The 25,324-nt window shown below is 33.3% G+C and overlaps 1 protein-coding gene across 2 annotated transcripts in view; it reads left to right on the top strand.

The window, feature by feature from the left end:
• DNAJB14 (DnaJ heat shock protein family (Hsp40) member B14) overlaps nucleotides 1-24,039 on the top strand; it is a 44,346-nt gene extending 20,307 nt beyond the window's left edge. For both annotated transcript variants that reach the window (XM_020284609.2, XM_020284610.2), the window contains 6 exons: nucleotides 1,562-1,707; nucleotides 9,567-9,752; nucleotides 11,822-11,916; nucleotides 12,733-12,842; nucleotides 14,322-14,494; nucleotides 19,207-24,039. In XM_020284609.2, coding sequence (XP_020140198.1) covers nucleotides 1,562-1,707; nucleotides 9,567-9,752; nucleotides 11,822-11,916; nucleotides 12,733-12,842; nucleotides 14,322-14,494; nucleotides 19,207-19,331 — 835 coding nt within the window. In that variant the 3' untranslated portion in view covers nucleotides 19,332-24,039. The remainder of the gene's footprint in view (nucleotides 1-1,561; nucleotides 1,708-9,566; nucleotides 9,753-11,821; nucleotides 11,917-12,732; nucleotides 12,843-14,321; nucleotides 14,495-19,206) is intronic.
• The last annotated feature ends 1,285 nt before the right edge of the window (nucleotides 24,040-25,324 follow it).

Below are 25,324 nucleotides of genomic sequence, written 5' to 3' on the forward strand. Positions count from 1 at the left end.
TTTCAGATCCCCACTATTTCTGCCCTGAATTTGAAACAGTCATCCATCCATCCATCCATCCATCCACCCACCCACCCATCCATCCATCCATCCACCCAACACATGGTAAACAAAGAGCCTGTAGTCTAGAAGAGTAGTCAGACAAATAATCAGGCAACTGCCGTGCATTGTAGTAATTGTTGGGATAAGGCTAAGTTCAGAGGGCTTTGGAGCATTTAACACAGGTCCCAAACCTAGTCCTGAGGCATTTGGATTCTTGAGAAACAGAAGAGCTAAGCTGAGGTCTGAAGAAGTTATAGAAACTATCTAAGCAAGAAGAGAGTCAGAGAAGTAGGGTTCTGAGCACCAAAAGCATTTGTAAATATTTAGGAGAGAAGATAGTCTGCTTAATGATTATAAGAAGGAAATAGGAAGGAAGATGATGGTCACTCTGGAGTCTGAAAAGGCTCCTTTTCTTCTTTATTCTGGTTCTGAGACAGTAACATTTTCAAGTCAGACAAATGGAGATTTGAATCCTCACTTTTCGAGGCCTTGTATTATTACGCTATTTAAAATAGCAGACCTACCTCTCCATTCTCTGTTTCTCTTTGCTACCCTATTTTTCTCCATATACTTATCACCATTTGATGTAGTTTATATTTAGCTTATATATTTGTTTATTGTTTGTCCCTCTCTGAATTGTAAATTTAATGTGATTAGGGATTTTTGACTGTTTTATTTACCATTGTAGCATCTGAAATTGTACCTAACAGAAAGTAGATGGTTAGTGAATTTTTGTTGAAGAAATAAATCCTTATGTCCCTCTGTTACTTGGTTATGTATTAGGCAATTAACTTAACCACTCAAAGCTTTGGTTTCCTCATTGTTGAAATTGGACTAGTATCCCCCCAAAGAAGAGTAAATAAAATAATTTGTATAAAATAATCAGCATAATAAAATTCTACAGTTCTTTATGTGAAAACTTTGGGACAAAATATAGTTTGGAACAGAATTCTTCATATTTTAGAAAGGTAAGAGAATACAGTTGGCCCTCCATGTCTACAAATCTGCATCCATGGGTTAAACCAACCACAGATTGAAAATATTTGGGAAAAAAATAATATAATAATAAAAAATAGCACAAATTAAAAAATAGAGTATAACAACTATTTACATAGCATTTACATTTTATTGGGTATTATTATCCATATAAGAGTACTAAAAAAATTGTTCTTCTCATTTTAGTTACAGTGTATACACTGTTCTTCATCCACAATTATTATGGCCTTTGCTTTACTTTACTTCTCTGTAGTGATAAACTGCACTATTCTCATGGCTTACTCTTCTTAGACTTGGGAAGAAGTTGGGGGAATGACCTATGGTCATTCCTGACCTAGGGTCAGGAATTCTAGGGTCAGAGAATGAAGTAAACTGACCGTTAAAGGGATAAGCTATGATTAGTTTGGAGAAAACAATCCACAAATAGATAGTTCTGTGTACTTTTCTAATAAATTAAAAAGTAGAGATATTACATGACCTTCTTCCTTGAAATTTACATTATAACACATTCTCTTGTTCACAGCATAAACAAATGTAAAAATTACTATGAAGTACTTGGAGTTACGAAAGATGCTGGTGATGAAGATTTGAAAAAAGCTTATAGAAAGCTTGCTTTGAAGTTTCATCCAGACAAAAACCATGCACCTGGAGCAACAGATGCTTTTAAAAGTAAAGTAAATCTTTTAAAGCAATTTTACTAAGCTCTTTTTAGAATTCACTTTTGAGTGTTTCAGCATATTAAATTCTGCTTTTGGACTGGTACATTTAGAGACCAGCACAAGCAAGGGTCTGCAAAATCCTTTAAAACTTCAGTATTAACTCGTTACACCCAGAGCCAAACAAATGTGGTCTGGCTTCACAAAAGCAACATTCCAGTGTTGACATAGTCCTAAGTAACTTTTCTAGGTACCCATGCATGCTTTCTAGTTTACCAAAAACAAGTAGGGTGAAGATTATGTATGAGCTTCTAGCATATTACCATCTGGTTCTAAGTGAACTAAAACCAAAATACAGTTTTTGTGAGTTTTTAAGGTACAAAATACTGTCTAGAATTAGGATATTAGAATAGCTATCTTCCCAGTATTCTTATCTCCCCAATGTTCCTATATTTCTATTAAACCTGGCCAGTGTTTGCATTTTTATTTTTTATGTTTTTAGAGACAGGGTCTCACTGTGTTGCCTAGGCTGGTCTTGAACTCTAGGCCTCAAGCAGTCCTTCTGCCTCAGACTCACAAAGTGCCAGTTGTTGCATTTTTTATATGTATTTCTAACTAATGTGATTTTTTTTTCTTTTTAAAAATGAGTTTCTTTCTTGTTGCCTACTATTCATTTTTTATTTTCTTTTTTCTTTTTCAGTCTTCTTTCAGTTTTTTGCCAATTTAGTAAGTAAATGTCAGAGAACTGATTTTGTAATTTCATATTTTGTTAAATACAGTTTGTAATAATTTCTAATTCATAGTAAAATGCTTAAATTTGTGATTGTTCTTTCTTGTGAATTTGGCATTCATAGAGCCAGTGTATAATGTTTACAGTAAAGTGCTACGGTCTTAGAATAATAAGAATACTCATTTTTAAAATGTTCCTAAAAGATAGAAGATTCAATTGATCCTTCATAAAAGTACTGTTTAGATTATTTCCAAAACAGTTTTATTTCTTGAAAGAATTCACAACAAAAATACATTTGGAAATTAATAATGTGTTTCAGTAAAAGTAGCTGCCAAAGTAGTGCTGGTGAAAGTAAAATACTGTGACAGAGAGAGCGTCTCACTTCATTTCCTTAAAGTGAAAGTGGCATGTTGAAACTTCAGAGAAAGTTACAGTATTCAAAATCGCTAACTTACAAATCACATTTCTGTCAATTCATTACCTGAGGAATATGTACAGAAAATAGTGCCCTTATTTTCTGTCCTCCAAATACACACCTTTATTAAACGAAAATAAAGTTTCATGAGTAAAAACAACACAGGTAACTGCATGTACATTAATTTCTAATTCAATAGTACAGAAAGTTGGGACATTTTGATGAAATTTTCAAATAGAATAAATATTTGTTGAATTTGTTTTATTGTTGGAGCCTAGTTTCCACAATGAATTTTAAGCATTCATAGATACAAAATGCTTTTCATTTATGCAGTCACAGTTACTAAAGAAAGTAACTGAAATCTTTAAATAGCTTATTAGCACACATTCACTCAAAAGTTATAAGTTCTACATTATGAGTGAAAAGCATTTAATTTAAAATTTTGTATGTTTTAAAAATATTTTGGCAGTGGGTTGTTTACATGTTTGTGATCTGCTAGGTGATTTCAGTGTTAATTCCTTATTAATGTTAGGAACGTTAAAGTACTTTATTCTTCCATGTCTGTGAAGCCAGCTAGACACTCAGAAGGGTTTTACAAAGGTGGATGAACCGTGGCATGGTACATCTCAGAGGTTAATGCTCTGCTTTGCAAAACTAGAAACTTAATACTTGCCAGCATGCTGGGAGGTGATTCCTCTCTAGGGGAGAGGCTCGCATTATTCAATACACAGGAGTTTGTCTGTAAATCAGAATGCCAATTTATTAGTCCCAAAGAGGATCAGAATAGGGAGTTGGTTGTGAGCCCATTTTTCATTGAGTAGAAACTACATAGAAAACCAAAGTTGTAATCCACAGATGCTTGGTGAGCAGTGGTAGTTAATTAGAAAGTATTACAGTTAGTGTCATCACACAGCAATGACAAGTTTCATTCATTTACCACACAGGATCTTTTCATTACCTCTGAATCATTTTATTTTTAATCCAATCAATCTTAACTTCTCTTTTTGGAAAAGTAAGCTGTTTATCTCTAGGCAAAGACAATACTTTTGTCTTTTATATAAAAGCTAAAGTATAGATTGACTGCTCTATAATTACTGAAATACTTTTTATAGAAAATAAAACCACTTGCTTTTTATTTTCTCCAAGAATAGAAAAAGAAGAGGTAATTAGTTTAGGGAATTAAATTAAATAGAAGAGATGTTTTCATTTGTGTTTTGTAAAGCTTTAAAAATAAAAAAGATTGCTTTTAAGAAGAGTTGACTACACGAACTCACGTGGCTGTTTTGTCTTTCCAGGTAGGACTATCAGTTTCCCAAGGAGGGAATATTTTATTTACAGAGTGACTTGCACAATATATGTAAACATATTTTTTTAAAAATTTCAATGAAATGGATCCCTTTCCTTTTCTCTGACATCTCTGTCTTCAAAACATACCCAGTCTACATTACCTTCAAAGACTTCCAAGTATTTCAGAGACTATTTGAATAGTACTTGTGCCTATTTACATACACATGAATGTAATGACAAGGGGCATGAATTAGCTGTTAATGTGTTTGCTTGTTAAATAGTGGATCAGATGCTGTTTTTGTGTTAGGTCTGGTAGTCAATATTAACATCTAGAATGTATCTCTAAGAACAAAGAATTTAGTTTTACCATTTGAGCTAATTCTTACAGAGTAATATAGTGAGAAAATATGAGATATCCTCTTCCCCAAAGAATTTATAATTACTAAACAGGAGACAGATTTCACATCGAACTTTTGCAATATAGTAATGCCTAACATTTGACAACCATTTTATAGTTTTTCATTCCCATATTTACATTTAATGCTTATTAAAAATCTTGTGAGTTGGTTGGGAGGATGAGAGGGTGTTCCCTCCCACCCTGTTGAAGTGGTGTCAGAGGAAGACATTTGAAACAGAAGAATTAAATAAAATCCAGAGTCTCATGTGCTAATTCCCCAAATTACCAAATTTCAATTGAAAATTGCTTGTCAGTCCAAGAACCAGGAAGATTTCAAACTGAATAAAAAATGCAAATCAATGACATTCACAGGAAGATGATAGAAAAGTTAGAATTGGCTAGTAAAGATTAGCCAGCATATAAATGCTGCCAATATAAATGTTTTAAGGAACAATTACAAATATGCTTAAAACAAATAAAAATAATAACAATCTCAGCAAAGAAACAAAATCTGAGCAAAGAAATAAAAGATATAAAGAACCAAATGAATTTTACAACTCAAAAATAAAAAACAAAAACTGTCAATGAATAGAATAAACAGCAGAATAGACAGATTAGAAGAAAGAATCAGTGAGCTAGAAAATAGAAAAGTAAATGTGATCTAATCTGAACACAAATAAAATGGACTGAATAATAAAAAGAACATAGCTTCTGAGACAGGTGGAACTATAACAAAAGATCTAATATTCAGGTCATGGTGTCCTGGAAAAAGGGGAGAAAGAGGGCAGAGCTGAAAAATACTCAAAAGCTTAAATGTTTAAAACTATCCACATTTGGCAAAAGATATAAGCCCATAGATTCAAGAAGTTGAATGAACCCTAAACAGATAAGCCCAAATAAATCAACATCAAAACATATCATAATCAAACTTTTGAAAACTAAAGACAAAAAAGTCTTGAAGGCAGCAGAAAAGAAATGAGGCCTTACCTGTAAGGGAAAAGGAATTGGAATAACAGCAAATTTCACATCAAAAACCATACAGGCCAGAAGGCGGTGACACATTTTTCAAGTGCTAAAAAAAAAAAAGCAACTGTCAACCTAGAATCCTATACTCAGCAAAACAAATTAAGAGAATTTGTCATTAGCAGATCTACTTTAAAAGAATAGATGGAAGAAGGTCTCTAAACAAAAGGAAACAATATAAGAAAGAATCTTGAAATACCAGGATGAGAGAAAGAACATGCTGCTTTGGTTTTGTTTGTGTCTCCCCCAAATTCACATGTTAAAACATAATCACAAATGTGATGATTTTAAGAGCTTGGGCCTTTGGGAGTGATTCTAGCATGTGAGGAGACAGCTACAAGGCATCATTTGTGAACCAGAAAACAGGCCCTCTCCAGACACGGAATCTGCTGGTGCCTTGATCCAGGACTCTGAGAAATAGATTTATTTGTAAATTATCCAGTTCATGGTATTTTGTTATAGCATCCAAATGGACTAAAACACATGGGTAAATACAATATACTTTTCTTCTACTCTCGAGTTTCTAAATTATGTTTGACATTTGAAGCAAAAATTACAACATTGATATAGTTCTAAGTGTGTGTAGAGAAAATATACTAGGCAATTATAAATGGGGAGGATAAAGGGAAGTGAAAGAAGTAAAGTTTGCACTTTACTCAAATTAGTAAAATGATGACAACAGAGGATGTATTAAGTTATGTATATATAATATATATAATGCCTAGAGCTACCCCTAAAAAGCTGTACAAAGACATACACTCAGAAAATACTATAGATAAATCAAAATGGAATTCTAAACAATGTTTAGGTAACTAACTCACAGGAAGTCAGGAAAAAGAAAACAAATGAAAAACAAGGAGAACAAAAAACAAAATAAAATGGCAGACTTAAACCTTCACTTCCCAATAATTACATTAAATGTAAATGATCTAAATATACCAATTAAAAGGCAGATTTGCAGAGTGAATTAAAAAAATTATTTCACTGTATTTTTTATAAGAAAATTACATTATTTATAACAGTATAGACAATGTGAAAGTAAAGACATTAGAAAAGATATATCATGCAAACATTAATCAAAGCAGGAGTTGCTATATTTATATTAGATAAAGTAGACTGTAGAGTAAAAACATTACCCGAGAGGTACATTATATTGCAATAAAAGGGTCAATGCTCCAAGAAGACACAACAGTGTAAGTGAGGGTGTGCACCAAAAGACAGCTGCAAAATGCGTAAAGCAAAAACTGATATAACTGAAAGGAGAAATAGACAAATTCACAGTTATAGTTGGAAACTCCAATACTTATGTCTCAACAATGGATGGAACAATTAGACAGAAAATCAGCAAGAACCGAATACCACCGTCACCCCAAAAGGTCTAATCAACATTTATACAACATGCCACCCAGCAACAGCAGACTAAAAAATTTTTAAGTGCCCACAGAACACACACTGAGGCCATATCCTGAGTCATAAAATAAACCTCCACTAATATAAAATTCTGAAATCACACAAGTGTGTTCTCTGACCACAGTGGATCAAAGTGGAAATCAGTAACAGATAATAGGAAAATGTCCAATCACTTGGAAGCTGAACAACATACTTCTGAATAATCTGTGGGTCAAAGGGGAAGTCTCTAAAGAAATTTTTAAACGTACATTGAACTGAATAAAAATGAAAATACAACATGTCAAAATTTGACAGGACCAGATAAAGCAATGCTGAGAGGAAACAAAACACTAAATACATTTGTTAAAAAAGTGTAAGAGTCTCAAATCAGTTATCTAAGCTTTTATTTCACAAACCCAGAAAAAGAAGAGCAAAATCAACACAAAAACAAGCAAAATAAAGAGTGGAAATCAATAAAATTAAAAACAGGAAAAATAGTGAAAATCAATGAAACAAAGAGCTGGTTCTTTGAAAAGATCAATAAAGTTGAAAAATAACTGAGAGAAAGATAGAAATGACTTATCAGAAAAAATGGTATCAGAAACAAAGATATCACTTATAGACGCTGCAAACATCAGAAGGATAATAAGAGAATACTGTGAACATTTCCACACATGTAAATTTACAAGTTAGATAAGATGGACCAATTCTTTGAAAAATACAAATAATCACAACTCATTCTGAAATAGATAATGTGAATAGCCCTATGGAACTTGCAATGGTTAGTTTGTTCCTACCAAAACTCATGTTGAAATTTGATCCCCAATGTGGCAGTGTTGGGAGGTGAGGCCTAGTGGGAGGTGTTTGGGTTATGAGGGCAGATCCCTCATGAATGGCCTGGTGAGTGAGCTCTTGCTCTTGGGAGACTGGGTTAGTTCTCTAGGGAATGGACTAGTCCTGAAAGAGTAAGTTGTTACAAAGCCAGGATACTCCTCAGGTTTTCCCTTCTTTGCAGGTCTCCTTCCCCCTTAATCATCTCACTGTGTGGAGACACAGCATGAAAGCCCTCACCAGAAGCCAAGGCCATGTCCTTGAACTTGTCAGCCTGAAAAACCATGAGCTAAATAAAAATAAACTTCTTTTTTTTTTTTTTATAAATTACTCACTCTCAGGTGTTCTTCTGTAGCAAAACAAAATGGACTAACAGCTGTTCAGTAAATTAAATTTGTGATTATAAAACTCCCAAAGAAGAAATCTCTAGGCTCAGATACTCTTACTGGAGAATTCTACCAAACTTTTAAGGAAGAATTAAAACCAATTCTTCATAATCTTTTCCAGAAAATACAAGAGGAGGAAACATTTTCTGATTCATTTTATGAAATAAGTTTTATCTTGCTATCAAACCTATCAAAGACACTACAAAAGAAAATGAAAGGAAGGAAAAGAAAAAATGAAAGAAAAAGAAAGGAAAGAAAGGAGGGAAAGGAAGGAGGGAAGGGAAGGAAGAAAAAGGAGGGAAGGGAGGGAGGAAGGAAGAGAAAGAAAGGGAGGAAGGAAGAGAGGGAGGGAGGGAGGAAACTATAGACCAATACCCTTCATGGAATAAACCCAAATATCATTAACAAGCTATCAGAATTTTTCAGTATCTAAAAAGAATGGAAATATCCTGTATTGCAAAAGGCGTGTAATCTAGATTAAGAAACAAGATGAATTTATGAAATGATTATTAGAAGTATCAGTGCAATTGAGTGGTTCCTGCTTTTAGATTCAAAGCACTACCGCTTTCATAAATTGCTTCAAGACGACTTTCTGGTAGCCAGTGTACTATTGCCTCTTTTTGGACATGGGACTATGAGATGGGAAATAGAATTTTTATTTATAAATAAATATAATGAACGTAGCAAAATGAGATAGTAAAACTGCAGATTATTTATTTAAAAACTAATTCAGACTTTATGCTGGACCCTGGGGATACTGCAGTGAATACATAGACATAGTCCCTACTTTCATGGAGTTTACTGTTTTAAGGGGAAAATTTGTAAAGGAATAGAATGAAAGAATAGTTCACATTGGGCACTAGTGTGCAAAAAGAGGCGTATGATATAGATTACGTAGAGTAGTGAGAGTATACTCATTGTGCTAAGAAAAATTTGACATTGAACAAGTTACTTAACTTTTTCCATTTTCAGGGTTCTCATCTGTAAAGTGAGGATTTTGGATAATGTAATAAATAAGGTGCTGAGCATAGCCTGGCAGTTAATAAATACTCGATAAATGGTAGCTACTGCTGTTATTATTGGTTTGAATGACCTTGATAAATGGCTAGCTTAGGGTACTTAAAAAGGAAGAAGTAGTATTTTACGGAATGAAGCACAATACTAAAGAAAGGAAAGATGGACATTCCTCTTTCCAAGGCAGTAGGAGACTCACCTGTCTGGTGTAAAAAGTTATCTTGAGACATAGCAATATGTATAATTGTAAGAATATATAATAGCTTTAAAATTATTTTTCTTTTACAATTTTCTTGATTAGTTTCAAGTAGTTTTTTTTTTAACATGACAGTTTTTATATAGGACAATCTTTTATAATATAAAAACTTTGCTTACCAACTTTTACTCATTACTTTTGCAGAGATTGGAAACGCTTATGCTGTTTTAAGCAATCCAGAAAAACGAAAACAGTATGATCTCACAGGCAGTGAAGAACAAGCTTGTAATCACCAAAACAATGGCAGATTTAATTTCCATAGAGGTTGTGAAGCTGATATAACTCCAGAAGACTTGTTTAATATATTTTTTGGTGGGGGATTTCCTTCAGGTACTTTAATGCTAATTATGTATATTATATTTTAAAAAACTAGAGATCCTTACCTCCAATTATACTATTTAGAGATATATCTTCCTTCTCCTCTACATTTCTTATGGTGTTATGATCCTGTGATGGTTTTTCATGAAGGTAGGAGAAAAATGTTAGGGTTATTACTTTTATTATAGCCTACCTTTCCCCTAGAATATATTTTAATTAAAAAATGAAGAGTGTAGGTTGGGTGCAGTGGCTCACACCTGTAATTCTAGCACTCTGGGAGGCCGAGACAGGAGGCTTGCTTGAGCTCAGGAGTTCAAGACCAGCCTGAGCAAGAGTGAGCCCCTGTCTCTACTAAAAATGGAAAAATTAGCCAGATGTTGTCACATGCACCCGTAGTCCCAGCTACTCAGGAAGCTGAGGCAATGGGATCACCTGAGCCTAGGAGTTGGAGGTTGCAGTGAGCTGTGATGACACCATGGCACTCTAGCCCAGGCAACAGAGTGAGACTCTGTCTCAAAAAAAAAAAAAAAAAAAAAAAGAAGAGTGTAGATATTCTGTATTTTATATAAAGCTAAGGAAAAGGAAAGAAAACGGGAAATTTAGTGGCAGTGTCTTAGGTTAAGTGCCGTTACAATTATGGAAGGTACTCTATATCCTGGATGACTATTGGACATTGCTTCTCTGGAAATCTTTGTAAATTTTTTTAGTAACATTATAGATTGCTAATTTGGATGTTTGTGGAGGTCTTCATCTGTATTTTCATTTAAATAGTAAAAAGTCTGACTCATAGGCTGTACACAAAGTAAACGTTTGGGTTTTTTTTTAATTACATTAAGATAAAAATAATCACTTGAATTAGACTATCACAGTAAGGTGATGCTACTAAATGAACAGATTTTATAGAACCAACATAAGTAATACTGAACACTAGTTACATTTGACATTATTATTAGGTCCTTGGAAACTGCAGCTTTAAGCATAATGTGCTTTATAGCAAACCCATTTTACGATAGGCTAATTGACGTAAACAAGAGTTAAGTTCCTACGGCATACAGTACATTGTTTTGCTTAATGTTGCAGTTTCCAAGAACCTATCAGTGACATGAAGTGAGGACTTACTGTACTGTCAGTTTTTTTGGGTGGAAATTAGTTTTCTTTGAGCATAGCTCCACTAAGGTATTTAAAATTATAGCTTCAGTCTTATTCACAGCATTCACTACTTCAGGTACTGAATTAAACATCCCATTCAAGATTAGCAGAATTTTTATGAATGTAGCAATACGAGCTGGCCTGGTAGCCTTCTCTGAATATTATTGAGAAAGGCTGTGGTCATTGATAGGACATCTTGCAAAACATCCTTAAAGAGGATCTATAAATGTAAATTCATGACTGAAAATACAACCTGTGTTTTAACATATTAGAATACATAATTACCTCTTGCAGAAAAATTATTAAAACTAGTAATTTTGGCAGAAAGTATTCTAGGAACAATCAGAACTCTTTCAGGCGATAGTGAATTTTCTTCCAGTAGTTGATTTGCAGTTATTTTGCTAGTTGTAATGTAGTTTACTTTGTCAGTGGTAGCCATTTCTGATTGGTCACCTTATTTGGAAACAACTTGAATGCCCAACAGCAAGAGATTGTTTGAATAAATTGTGGTCCACCTGTCCCATGATATATTGTATAACTGTTTTTTATAAAATGAATTAGAATGCTATCTTTTAATTTCTAGAGATGATTGTGATCCATTGATAAATGTAGAAAGCAGAGTTTCAGAATAATGATCCAAGGTTTGTAAAAACAACCAGCCACAGCAAAAGTCTGTATGTAGAGAAACTCTTACTCAAGTTTTCATAAAGAAGCAACTTCTGCCTTATTTTAAAGGAGGTGGAGTCTGGGAAGAATCATTCTTGTTTCTGTCTACCATTCACTCACAAGAGGAGAGGACAATAAGCATATACTTCTCAAAATAAACATGCATTATTTTAGTAACGTTTTACAAGTTAAAGAAAAATGTAAAGGAAAATATTTTTCTGATCATCATTGCTCTCCCTAATTTAACCTTGCTTTTAATTTTTTAGGTACTGTACATTCATTTTCAAATGGACGAGCTGGTTATAGCCATCAACATCAACATCGACATAGTGGACATGAAAGAGAAGAAGAAAGAGGAGATGTATGTTTGTGATATGATGAGAAATCAAAAGATGGCAAATTTCAGCTCAGGAAAAGCAATTAAAGTTGTCTTAAAATAGGGCAGATTGTTTTAGGAAATAATGAGTTTTCTCTTACAAAGGTGTTCAATAGAGACTAGAAAATCCCTTAGGAATAATGTAGGAACAGGAGTAGAGGTCAGGGTGGGAGGCGGTTGGGCAGTGTAACCCCACAGATTTGATTTTCTGTGATTCTTATGAAGGTACACCTGCACTGTGCATGTTTTGAAGGTAACTTGTTAATGTTGGTCCCTAAGAATTTAGAATTAGTTAATACTGAAAAACTTAAATTGGAGGTAACTTGCCTTGTTCTAATGCAGTTATACCTAATTGCCTATAGCAGTTAAATTACATGAAGTGGAAAGGTAAATGGAAAGAGCACTAGACTAGAAATTAAAAGGCCTGGGCCCCAGCTCTGCCACTCATCAGCTCCCATCTTCTACCCTCAAATCCAAGGTAAAAATAGTTTTCAACCTGCACATATTGGTAGAGTCTCTATGTGTGTGTGTGAGAGAGAGAGAGTGAGAGAGGAGGTCTTCCTCATCTGTAAATGAGATCAAGTTTTGTCAGTGCTTTTGAAATCAGAATCTCCTGGTGATGTGCCTGGAAAGTTACATTGTTAAGAATTACCTTAGGAAGTTGGTATGATTAGGCTGACTTGAAAGCACTGAACTAGATGTTCTCAAATGTCCTTTCTGCCTCTAAAAATGTATGATAACTTGGATTATTGACAACTACAGTTATATTACAATCTGTTATTCTTTGATGATTTTTTATAGGGAGGTTTTTCTGTGTTTATCCAGCTGATGCCCATTATTGTATTGATCCTCGTGTCATTATTAAGCCAAATGATGGTCTCTAATCCTCCTTATTCCTTATATCCCAGATCGTAAGTAGCTAAGTGAAGTTTTACAAAAATGAATTCTTGCTGTTTCTTATCTGGCTTCTTTTAAAGGGCTTGTGCTCTTTTCAACTTTTAAGTGCTAAACATATTACTACAAGTGTACCAGATTTAAAAATTTCTAATTTTTAAAATAGTTACTTTACATGATAAATTTGTATTACATTGTTAGTTTACATTTCTGTCCATTTGTGGATAAGGACAGAAGTGTTGTGTTCAAACTTGATAGCAGTCTAATGTGGTTGATAATTTGCTGACATTAAAGATAAAAAATACTTTAAAGACAAGAAGCAGTGATTGATCTTACATAGATTTGTGTCATTAAGGGAAAAATGACTTTTGTAAAAAATTGATTAAATGAAGGCAAATATTAATTTTTTTAATGAAGTATTTTTCTACTGTATACTTTATATAAGAGTTCAAGACATAAAGGGAATGTAATAACAGCATCCATTCTAGACAATTCTGTAATACAATGAACATGAAGGAAACTTTATAAAATCATATTGGCAGTGATTTTACAGTATTAAAAACAGATTGGTCTAAAAATAAGAATTACTTATTTCTTCCAAATAAGACTTTTATTAACTAAAAATTGAAAGAACTTTATAAGAACATAGTATATTAAAAGTGTGGTTACTTTTTTAGGCAATTAAATACAGGTTGTGTATCACTTATCCAAAATGTTTGGTATCAGAAGTGGTTTGGATTTCAGATTTTTTCGGATATTGGAATATTTACATATATGATGTGAAATATCTTCATGACAATACTCCAGTCTAAACACAAAATTTGTTTCATATATACCTCATACACTTAACCTAAAGGTAATTTTATACAATATTTTGAGTAATTTTGTACATGAAACAAAGTTTGTGCACATCAAAGCATCAGAAAGCAAAGGTCTCACTATCTCAGCCACCCATTTGGAAAATCTGTGGTTTGACATCACTATCATTCCTGACTCTGAATTTATATGTTACTGATAAGCAATCATTTTTATTACACTTATTTACACCTAAGTACTTAACAGTAGAAAATATGACATGCTGTTACTACAGTGAAAAAATAATGTGTTTAGGGTAACTAAGCAGCATAGATAGCATCACCAGAATTCCTGTATCAGCCATTAAACAAGAGCAGCAACAAACCCAGGCAGGCTTGCAGTCTTCACCTGCCATGCTGCATTTTGATAAAAGGTTACTGTACACTGTACTGCACTTTGACTGAACTATCACATGAGGTCAGCTATGGAATTTTCTACTTATGGCATCATGTCTACACTCAAAAAGTTTCAGATTTTGGAGCATTTTGGATTTCAGACATTTGGATTGAGAATGCTCAACCTGTATTACCAACAGTAACTTTTTAATGATTTTTAATGGTTTTTGTTAGCTTGGTTTATAGTAGCATGTTAGAATGTCCAATTTTAATTAAAAAAATAATAATCATGCATCTCTTTTACAGTGGATCAGGGCAAACCATTAAAATGCAGACAGAAAATTTGGGTGTTATTTATTATGTCAACAAGGACTTTAAAAATGAATATAAAGGAATGTTATTACAGAAGGTAGAAAAGAGTGTGGAAGAAGATTATGTGACTAATGTTCGAAATAATTGTTGGAAAGAAAGACAACAAAGTAAGTTTATCAGTTATTTAATATTCTTTTTTTTTTTGCATGCCAGATATTTAACACTTTAAAACTTATTCACAGTCTTTGGAATTGATTCCTCTAGATTTTCCCACCCAGGGAATATTCTGGAATTTCCTGGCATGTTATTGGAGCTCAATACTTAAATGAGATAATATGTTTTAAAGACACATCTGGCCTAACACGGTAGTTGGTGCATAGTAAGGACTTAATAAATGGTACTTGTATATTGTTACCAATAAATAGTTGAACAAGTGAATAATACCACATTTCATTGTATTTAAGATGGCAATTGTAAGATACATCATTATTTTATATACTACTAAGAAAGAAAAAAAATCCTGGCAAATAAACTATGTCATCAGTTTTAAGATGCATCCTGTTTCAAAGAGTTAAGTTTGAAACTCTTCATTAACTTAGACTTAACATTTATCACTTAATATACAATGAGTTTTATTGACATGATGTTTCCTTTTTTTTTATTTACTTAATACACAGAGAAGCCTTTGGGAACATTTAATTCTCTTAACCTTTTCCAGCCTCAGTTTTCTTAATTTAAGAAACAGTCGCAATATAAAAAGATTGACCATATGACCTGCTGTAGATCATGCATGTGAACTGAGTATTGTTGTGGTTCTTGTTTTTGTGATTGTTGTTATAAATAATAACGTAGACCATGTAGCGTAGTGTTAGGAAGATTCACTTTGAATTAAACAGACTAAAGTTGAATTCTAGCTCTGAAATTTTCAGCTGAGTGATTCAGGCCAAATACTGTAACCTCTATGAGTTTATTTCTTCATGTGTAAAATGGGTGATGGTGATGAGTGGGAGGAGGAGATAATAGCTATCATTTATATAACACCTACTGCTTCAGTTACTGTCCCAAGCACCATATATATATATACACACACCCTCCATAAGAACACTATGAGATTATTATACCCATTTTACACATGAGGAAACCAAGACAAAGAAAGATTACTAAGGTTATAGAGGTAGTCTGTGATTCAAACCAGTCAGTTTGTCTCCAGAATCCAAGCCCTGTGTTCCAAAGTCCTCTCAATAATAACCTTATGGACTTGTAAAAAATAAATCAGGCAATAAAGTGCTTTACACATACAAAATACTCAGAAAATGTGAACAATTATCATCTCTCATTTGCTAGGGAAAATTTGATAAAATGTAACTTTTATATACTTCTAAGAGAGTTCTTAACCTTTCTGGCCTTGGTTTCCTCATCTATATGATGGTAGTTAGAGGAGAGGTGACTTTGACTTCTGACCCTTAGTCTGTGAAATCAGTCTGGTCTCAGTGTGGAGAAGGTTACATTGGACTAGTGGTTTTAGGGTTTTCAAATGGGAGTGAGTCACCACCCCTGAGACATTGGTAATGTCTGGAGACATTTTGTGTGTTGTCATGAGGTGGGGTGGGATAGGGAGGGGTTACTACTGGCATCTAATGAGTTGAGGCCAGGCACGCACTAAGCATCCTACAGTGCACAGGACAGGCCCTGCACTGCGAAGAATAATCCAGCCCAAAATGGCAGCAGTCCAGAGGTTGAAAAACTGCATTAGCCAAAGGAATCAAGGGTAGTAAACACCAAATTTTATTTATTTATTTAATTTAATTTTTTCAACCTCTAGCACCTTTGTATATTCCTTGGCATATCATAGGAAAAATAAATATTTGATGGATATATGAACAATTGAGTTATGATTAATGAATACATAGGAATGAATATATGGAAAACATGTTTATTGAGTTTAGAATGAATGACTAGCACATTATATATCTTCTTTCAAATACAAATCCTAGTCCTCAGCCAAAGATGGATAATTTTTTGGATTATGTATACTTATTTCTATTAACTTAAATAATTGGGAGTTGACTATGTAAATAAGAAAAGTGGAAAAGATATATTTATGGAACGTAGTATAATATCAAAGTTAAAGTGTAGATAGACTCTGCGGCTGCCTCCCAAGACCCTGACTATAATACATTTCTTATACCAAGTTACTTAACCTCTCTAAATTTCAGTTAATCTTATTATTACAATATGGACCATAACAGATAATATGTTAAGCCCTTAGCATAGTGTCTAGCAAGTGTTCAATATTATTTATTATAATTACTATTATTTATTGTTGCATCCTACCATGAACCAAATGTTTTTGCTTGGCATAATCTAGTCCAATCTTTTAACAAGCCAGCAGGATCAGTATTAATAGGTTTCATGGATGTTTCAGCCCATGTTCTATCCACTACACCAAGTTGTCTACAACTGTACTGCACACATTTATATGTGTCTTTTAAAGTTGCTATCAGTAGTTCTATTTAAATCTGTTTTTAATAAGTCATTCATCTATAAAACACATTGCTTATATTCAGAAATATCAATGAAACAAAAGACTAAAGGATATTAAAGAGTCATGACAACTAAAAGCAATGTATGATCCTGGACTGGATTTGAGGGGTGGGGGAACACCTATAATGGACATGATTAGAACAGTTGGTGAAATTTGAATATGAACTATACATTAGATAATGGTATTAAATCATTGTTAAATTTCTGAATTTGATAATTTATATTGCAGTTATATAAGAGAATGCCCTTGTTCTTAAGAGAAACATGCTGAAGTAATTTGAAATGAAAAGTCATGATGGCTGCAACTTATTCTCAAATGGTTCTGCAAAGTAACCACAATAGTAACAACAGCCTTTATTGTAGAGAGAGAGAGAGAGCTAAAGCAAATTTTATAAAATGTGAAGAATTGGTCAATCAAGGTAAAGAGTTTTAGGGTGTTCATTGTACTACCCTTTTAACTTTTGTATAGTTAGAAATTTTTCAGAATAAAATTAAGCAATTTTATTACATCTATAGAGGAAAGAGCTCAGTATAACAATTCATTGAGCTGGACGTGGTGGCTCGCACCTGTAATCCTAGCACTCTGGAGGCCAAGGTGGGAGGATTGCTTGAGCTCAGGAGTTTGAGCCCAGCCTGAGCAAGAGCAAGACCCCATCTCTACTATATATAGAAAGAAATTAGCCAAACAACTAAAAATAGAAAAATAAAATTAGCTGGGCATGGTGGCATGTGCCTGTAGTCCCAACTACCTGGGAAGCTGAAGCAGGAGGATCGCTTGAGCCCAGGAGTTTGAGGTTGCTGTGAGAGAGGCTGACACTACAGCACTCTAGCCCAGGCAAGAGAGTGAGACTCTGTCTCAAAACAAATCAATTCATTGACTGTTTCATTCATTGATTGAAACAATCTTGTTTTATAAATTAATGTTATCAAAAAATTGTTGACCAGTTGATATTTTTTTGCCAGGGTTTTTCTGTTGTGGAGTCACTTCTAGTAATAACACTCTGTAATGTCTGCATTGGTAAAGTGAGTGTTTTATAAAATGCAAGCAATAATCTGAAGTAGTAGAAAGAATATTAGGCTAGGCATTAGAGATTTGGATTGAAATATAGACTCTGCCATTGGTCTCGAACTCCTGGCCTCAAGCAATCCTACCACCTTGGCCCCACAAAGTGCTGGGATTACAGGTGCAAGCCACCATGCCAAGTCTGGACTCTGCCATTGGTTAGCAGTGTGCGCTTTGGTTCATCTAACTGTTTTTTTTAATTGTTTATTTTTATTTCAGGATATTATGAGGGTACAAACATTTTGGTTACATTTTATGACTTTGCCTCTCACCCAAGCAAGGACTAGAGGCATGCCCTTCCCCTCTACTTCTTTTGGGAAGAGTCACCTGTAAATAGATTTTACAAGTGTATTATTTGTAAATAAAAGGTGTAGAGTAATATTGACTGAGTTGTTAATCCTAGCCCAACTGATTGAATAAAGATCATTTCTGGAGATCTTTACAAATGGAATACACTCTTACCTGTGAGTATATTTTGAATGTGGTCCTGGCTGATGCATATAAACCAGATGTCTTCTACTTTGGCCACTGTTTTCTGGACAGTAACTGATTTCTTTTTTCCTTTTTTTGTTACATCTTCTCTAAGTGCTCATGCCCTTTAGAAGTATTAATAAACAGTGAAATGGCTGAGAATAACAGGAAAAAGCAAGAGATACTTTCCTGAATTTTGCTTTGTAGTCTATATATTTACAGTAATTGTGCTATCCATATACTGAAGGAAGCCTCAGAAATACTTATTTGCTGAATACCAATATTATGATTATATAACAAGCATTCTCTGTGTTCCTTCAATAATGTTATTATATATATATTTTTTTTAATTCAAGTAAACTCAGAACAAGATTGAAAATTTTTATACTTAGTCTTGGAATAATTAATCTGAAACCTTAACAAAAGACCACAGCAAAAACAACCACTAGCAGTATTGTATAACATATGATATTTTTAGGATAAGAGGCCAAGACTTTTAAACCATCGGGGGACAGGAGTGGAGGGAAAGGATTCTGACTTGAATTGACAAGATTCTATCCTTATTTCTTTTCTGTGTTTGTTTTACATGCTAGGCTTCAAATAAAGTTTTCAATTAAAGAAAAGTTACCCCTCTCCCCCACTAAAATGGCTACTGGGAGTAGTACTTGGATTTCTTCTTTTTTAAAAGAAAGTCAGTTAATGGCAATATATTGAAGGGCTTCTATGAAGAATTATCTGAGTTTAAGCAACCAGATGAAGCAAATTATTATTTAATTGGCAAAATATTTTTGTTTTTAACAGAAACGGATATGCAATATGCAGCAAAAGTATACCGTGATGATCGGCTCCGAAGGAAGGCAGATGCCTTGAGCATGGACAACTGCAAAGAATTAGAGCGGCTAACCAGTCTGTATAAAGGAGGATGAACTGGAATTTTAATTTATACCTTTACTCTATTTTTTCTGTAAGTTTAGTATCATCATGAGAGATGAAGACAAAGATTTATATTAAAAACTTATCTGAGTGGTTGGTTCCCAAAATCTTAGACTGTTAATGACCCACTGGCTCCTTTAAATAGTAAGAACTGAAAACTAAAATTAATATTTTAGTTATGCTTCTGCAGTTATTTTCATTTCAAAGCTTACATGATTCCTAACTAAAAATGTCTTGAGAGAGGATTGTCACACCTGTAGCAATTTCTAGTTTTAGTGATTCTCCATCTTTTCCCTTGTCATGTAAATATTTAAGGAATGATCATTTTGTGTACATAAAGTTTATTGCCTTTTTATTTAAATTCTTTTGTGTTTAGCTCCATGAGACACTTCAGTTTAAATTAATGGAATAAATGTTATATGACACAATTACATTTTCTTTGTTAAGGTGTCAAAATATGTGGAGTTTAAACAAAGAAACTTTTTCAAAAAGAAAAAAAATTGTTTAACTTTCTGTAAAATCTTATAGCATTATCAGCTTAGAGGGAATTGATATTTTTCATATTGCCATTATATTCCAATATATATATTGAGATAAATGAACTGGTGTAGAGTATCAGTTTACTATTTAGTTTTATGAATTGCTATACATATACATGCATAGAAATGAAATGTTATACTGATAGATTTTAATAAAGAAAATATGAGGAAATGGCTATGAATATTAAATTAAAAGGGTCTTTTCGACAGTAAAGTGCAGTTCTGCCATTTGCAATTCCAGTAATTAAAAGGCCTCCAAATGTTCATGTATATGTCTTTGAAGGCTGCTAAAATTTATTCTTTACAAAAAGGACCCACCTAATTTTTCCCCTACAGAAATTTGCAATTTCTAAGTAATCATTTAAGCAGGATCCAAAAATATATGGGTTCTTTTACAAATAAGAAAAATTATTACTAAAATATAGCTTTGTGCCTTTTAACCCTATTGCCAACTTTTAAACATATAATTAGATTACAGTATCTGGCCACATGCAATAGTAAGCAGGTATAATAGTGATTGAAAGCAAGTCATCTTTAAAAAATTCTGAGCTAAAATCTACTCACCATTGAAAAATTCAAGTAATCCTGTAGGAATAAGCTCCTTGTAATAACTAAATCCACATAAAATTAGGAAAAAACAGCTGGAAATTGAAGTTTTGGGTGCCTGTATATTAGATACAAAAGTTTTGATTTCTAGTCTTCTTTGTTAACAGTTGTAATTTTTTAATGATTTTGCTTCATACTCAGTTAATGGAACATGAACATATCTTTGGTAGTGTTTTTGTGAGCAAGAAAATGCTAGATAGAGTGGCTTTGCTTTTTTGTTTAAAAATTTTTTTCTGAATGTAGTTAATTTATGGCATCTGCTGAATAAAACTGCTGACATGATCTCTTAAAAATGTTCTTGTATACCCTTTTCCAGGTGAATCAGTAGAAATGCCTGATTGAATTAGTAGGTTAAACTAAACACACCACTGTACTAGGAAAACTGGACAACTTAACCAACTTGCTTTTAGAAATGTGACCTTTAAAAAAAAATACAACTTTAAATATTCTCTCGAATGTGTAGAATATAAGTTTTTTTAAAAAAGATCATAGCATTCTAATTAATTTTGAAAGTTCATATGTATCAGAAAATTTATAAAAATATAAATGAGAAATTTCAACTATTTTTTCAGTTTTAATGGGAAATTTACACTATTATAGTTGATAATTATGCGAACTTACCTTCTTGTTGACTAGATTCTTTTTTCCTTAATTCCAGCTTTAAGGGGACAGGTAAAGTTACCAAGTTAAGTGATATAAAATATATATCGTAAAGTCATACATGGCTTTTGCACAGTATTATATTTAATTTGCATTGCTGCATTCCGTTACATTTCATAAAATGTTAGGGGAAATGTGATTGATAAAATTTTCAAACAACTGGAAAATGACTGAGTACCTGACCATGTAAGCCACATAAAGTATGTAAGTAAAGATTGAGTCTTTAGTATCACTGATATCATGGTGTAAAGGCTCAACAAGTATCTTAGAATTCTGGGTTAAATTTACCAAGTAAGAAGACTTTAGGTATCTTAAGATGTAAGATGTTCATGTTTACTATTCTTTTTAAATAAAAATCTCAATATTTTGCCATCTTATTTTTAGCTACATGAGCTTTGCAATATCACTGGATCATTTTAATCATCACCTATAAATTCTCAATCTTTTGAGTTTTGTTTTACTAGTTTCCGTAACTGGTATTTTAACAGTTTGGCAGTTATATTTATTAATGCTTTACATTTTTATCTCTTTTTATACATACACACAAACATTATTGTCCTTGAGAGGGTTTGTGGAGAAAAGAAATAGTACCTTTTCTCCTTCTTTTGATTCCTTAGTTCGCAAATAGACTGGTGCTAGTCATTTGGTCATTTGTAAGTTTCAGAATTTTGATCAAATAAGAAAACTGAGTTCTCAACAATGAGAAATGTCAAGTTATAATCCATCTAATAAGTGAAAATAATGTATTTTGGGAACAGATTACATTTGAATTCTTAAATAACTGTTTCATAATCATTACATGCTTCTTTATGATTTACAAAGATTTGGTGAAGTAAATTCCTTAAGGCATATATATGCCAATGCATTAAAATGCTCTGCTTTTCTGTCAGTTCAGGTGTTCACAGGAACAGGAATGTGGAATGCCAGCTCTTCACTTTAATTGCACTTTAATGCTTAATTTTCTTCCTATTAAATCTTCATTTAAACTAGATGTAAAATATTTACAGAAATGATTAAGCTTTTGGTTTCCCTTTTATTCATAATTTAAAAAAATAACAGTTATTCAACACCTGTGAAATGCTAATGTTACTTAGTGTATTCCAATAGAGTGCATTAAAAAATAAATCTCTCACCTATGTTAAGGCAGTGAAATATTTCTTGATGTTAGCCTGAGGACCAAATGAGCCATCTTTCCAATTAAGCAAGTTTTATATCAAAGGACCAAGTGGTTAAAATAGGAGAATCTGTCCATTTAGCTTCCCCATGTGAAGCTTCAGTTCTGTACTACCCATACTACTATCCGTCTTCATACTGAGTGAAGCAAACTGAAAGTCCTTAATTTTTTTTTCTTATCCAAACAGAAAAACTAATGAAAATGAACAATAAATCTGAATTTTAATTTTCCCTTAAATAGCTGAAAACCTTGTCTGTTGGTCATATTGGACTACTGCCTAGTTAAAAATCCATAAACTTCTCTATAAGCCAGTGGAAAAGAAAGGAGTAGTCTGGCAGTAATTTTCAAAATGTTTTTAAATTCTAATTTTCAATGACAAAGAAAAAGTGGATAGAATGAGGCTTTTCAAGGAATTCTTGCACATAATTTCTTTAATAATTCTTGCACATTATTTCTTTAATAATCTGGCAGGCACACTCCTAGAATTCAGGCTTTCTTTTTTGTTTCATTACTGTGGAATAAATACTTTCATATAAATGGAAACATTTTTCCTCAAAATATTAATTCAACACATACTCCTTATATTAAGGATTATGTAACCATATTTTTTGTAAATTCCCTATGCGTAACTTTTTCCTGTTGGTATGTGATTCCTTTTCATTTAATTTGATTATCTGCTGGTGTTGGGGCCAATAGATTTGTGAATATCCTGTGGATGTGTCTATGTATAGGTGTATATATATATATTTTTTCCAGCTAATACCTCAAATGTGTGATTGTTTAATATATACCACACTATGTTTGCACAGAGCAGGGCTTCCATTAGCAGTGGATATTCTTATTTCTAACTTTGAAAAATCAGTCCACTGAATTTCATTGGTGTGAATTTTTTCTGTTGATCTTTTTAATGATTTAATGCAGATTCCTATAATAAGGCCCATATTCAAATGTAATTGTATCTTTCTATATCTAGCAATCTGGAAATTTACAGGGGTAAGAAGTGTTTCTTGAAATGTCTTAATTTAGTAAGTTACTAAAACTTGGGATGGCTGGTTGCCAAAATGTCTAGTAACTGCATAGCAGATGACACCTGGCCTCATTGTCTCATTCATTCCCTTTAGCACAAGATTCTGCACATTGCAATATCATACTCTACTTTGCTATATTTAAGTACACTGTTAAAATAATAGCTATTTTTCATGACATTGGAGTATTGCAATCATTAGTTTCAAAATGAATTGCTTTTGAATTGGATGACTATACCAATGAGAGGAAACACATAAATGATGTTTTGTAATTTATTTGTATTAAGAAATGCTTCTTACCTTTTTTTTTTTTTTGGTTTTTGGATTGCTACATACTTTCTTTCCATGTGAAGTTTAGTTTGTATTTTGAAAAGCTGCAGGTAATTTTCAAGGTGTGATGGAATTGTAATGGAAGCCTTGTCTAAGTTAAATGAAGTGAAACTGGTAAAGGAGGGCTTACTTTGTCTATAGTGCATTCAAAATTATAAATTAAGTTTAAAAATGAAATGTCTGATTTGTAAAATATTTAATGTTATTATATCAGACAAATAAAGTTTTCTGTGTGAGAACTCCGTTAAAGAAAATGCATTTGATATTTAATGAATGTTCTGCTGAATGATTTATGATGAATTTTTGTTTTTCAGTCTCTGTAGTTTATCTCAATATATTAATAAAAAGTTCTCTTCTCACTGTAAAAGATTAGTTTTTATCAAGTTTTGTACTCTTAATATGCCCATTGTTTCATTCATTCAACCATTCAATAAATGTATCAATGCCTGCTACATCGCAGGCAGTGAGCTGGGTACTGGGAATTAATCACTGAAGCAGATAAAAACTCTTACAAAGTTTACATCTAGCAAAAAAAATATAAATGTCAAGTAAATGATTATAATTATGATAAATGCTACAATGACAGCATATATCTAGAAGATGGTCCTAAATTAAGCTAAAACCCAAAAAGTGAGATTAGTAGGATTGAGGTGAATGCTGTAGAAATATTTCAGGCAGTGTGCTAAGTTGGTAAAGCGATAAAAACTTAATGGATGTGAAAACAAACTTTAAAAGATTATAGCATAAGGAATCCAGGACAGATCAGAGAATTAAGATAGGGGCCAGGTCCCCATAAGACCATGATACTGAACTTTATCCTATGACAATAGTTAAAGAAAAAAACGTGATTTTCTCGGAAGGAGTTACATGATTAGATTTTTATCATTTTAGTTGCTGTGTAAGCCAATGGCAAAAGTGAATGTAGGAAAGATAGGAGGTTATTGCCAAAGAAGAGATAATCAAGGCTTGGATCAAGGTAGCAAAATAGATAAGTGAATGATTTTCAGAGATATTCAGGAAGTAGAATCAGAACTATGATTGATTGGATTTGGGTATATGGAGGCAGCAATTAAAAACCAGACTAAAATTTTCCAAAAGTTTGGACATGAAAAGGAGTAGAGAAAAAAGGGTGGGAGACGGGAGAAGATGTGGTTTCCAAAGAAGCCTTTTATTTTTTCAATTATTTCTCAGATGAGAGAACTTACTAATTTTGAACCCTGGTGTAAAGGGGCTCCTGGAAGGTGTCTGCATTCCAATGTTGGCACGTTAAAAGCAGAGGCTTGCGGTGCACACGTGACTCCAGAAAGCCAGTGGCCCTCGGTTCCACCTAGATGAGGCCTCGCTCGGGTAGAGCTGACAGGGTGGCGCCCTTGGGAAAGTCAAGAGACCGGGAAACGGGTCCGAAACCCATGCCCTCAAATTTGTTCATCTACAAAAAAAGGTTTAATGATAACAAACCCTGAAAACTAATGACATCTCATGCATCCTTCCCGCACAAGAACGTCTAGCCGCCCCAAACCTTGCCTGCATTTTCCCGGGAAGCGCAGGGCCCGACCGCCTCGCAGAACCCGGCCCCGAGCGCACGCGCAGGACGCGGCCGCGCGGCCGGGGGTGGGGGGGCACGTCGGCCGTCCGCGCGCATCTCCGCCCGC

The sequence above is a fragment of the Microcebus murinus genome, chromosome 29 (genome assembly GCF_040939455.1).
Source record: "Microcebus murinus isolate Inina chromosome 29, M.murinus_Inina_mat1.0, whole genome shotgun sequence".
NCBI lineage: Eukaryota > Metazoa > Chordata > Mammalia > Primates > Cheirogaleidae > Microcebus > Microcebus murinus.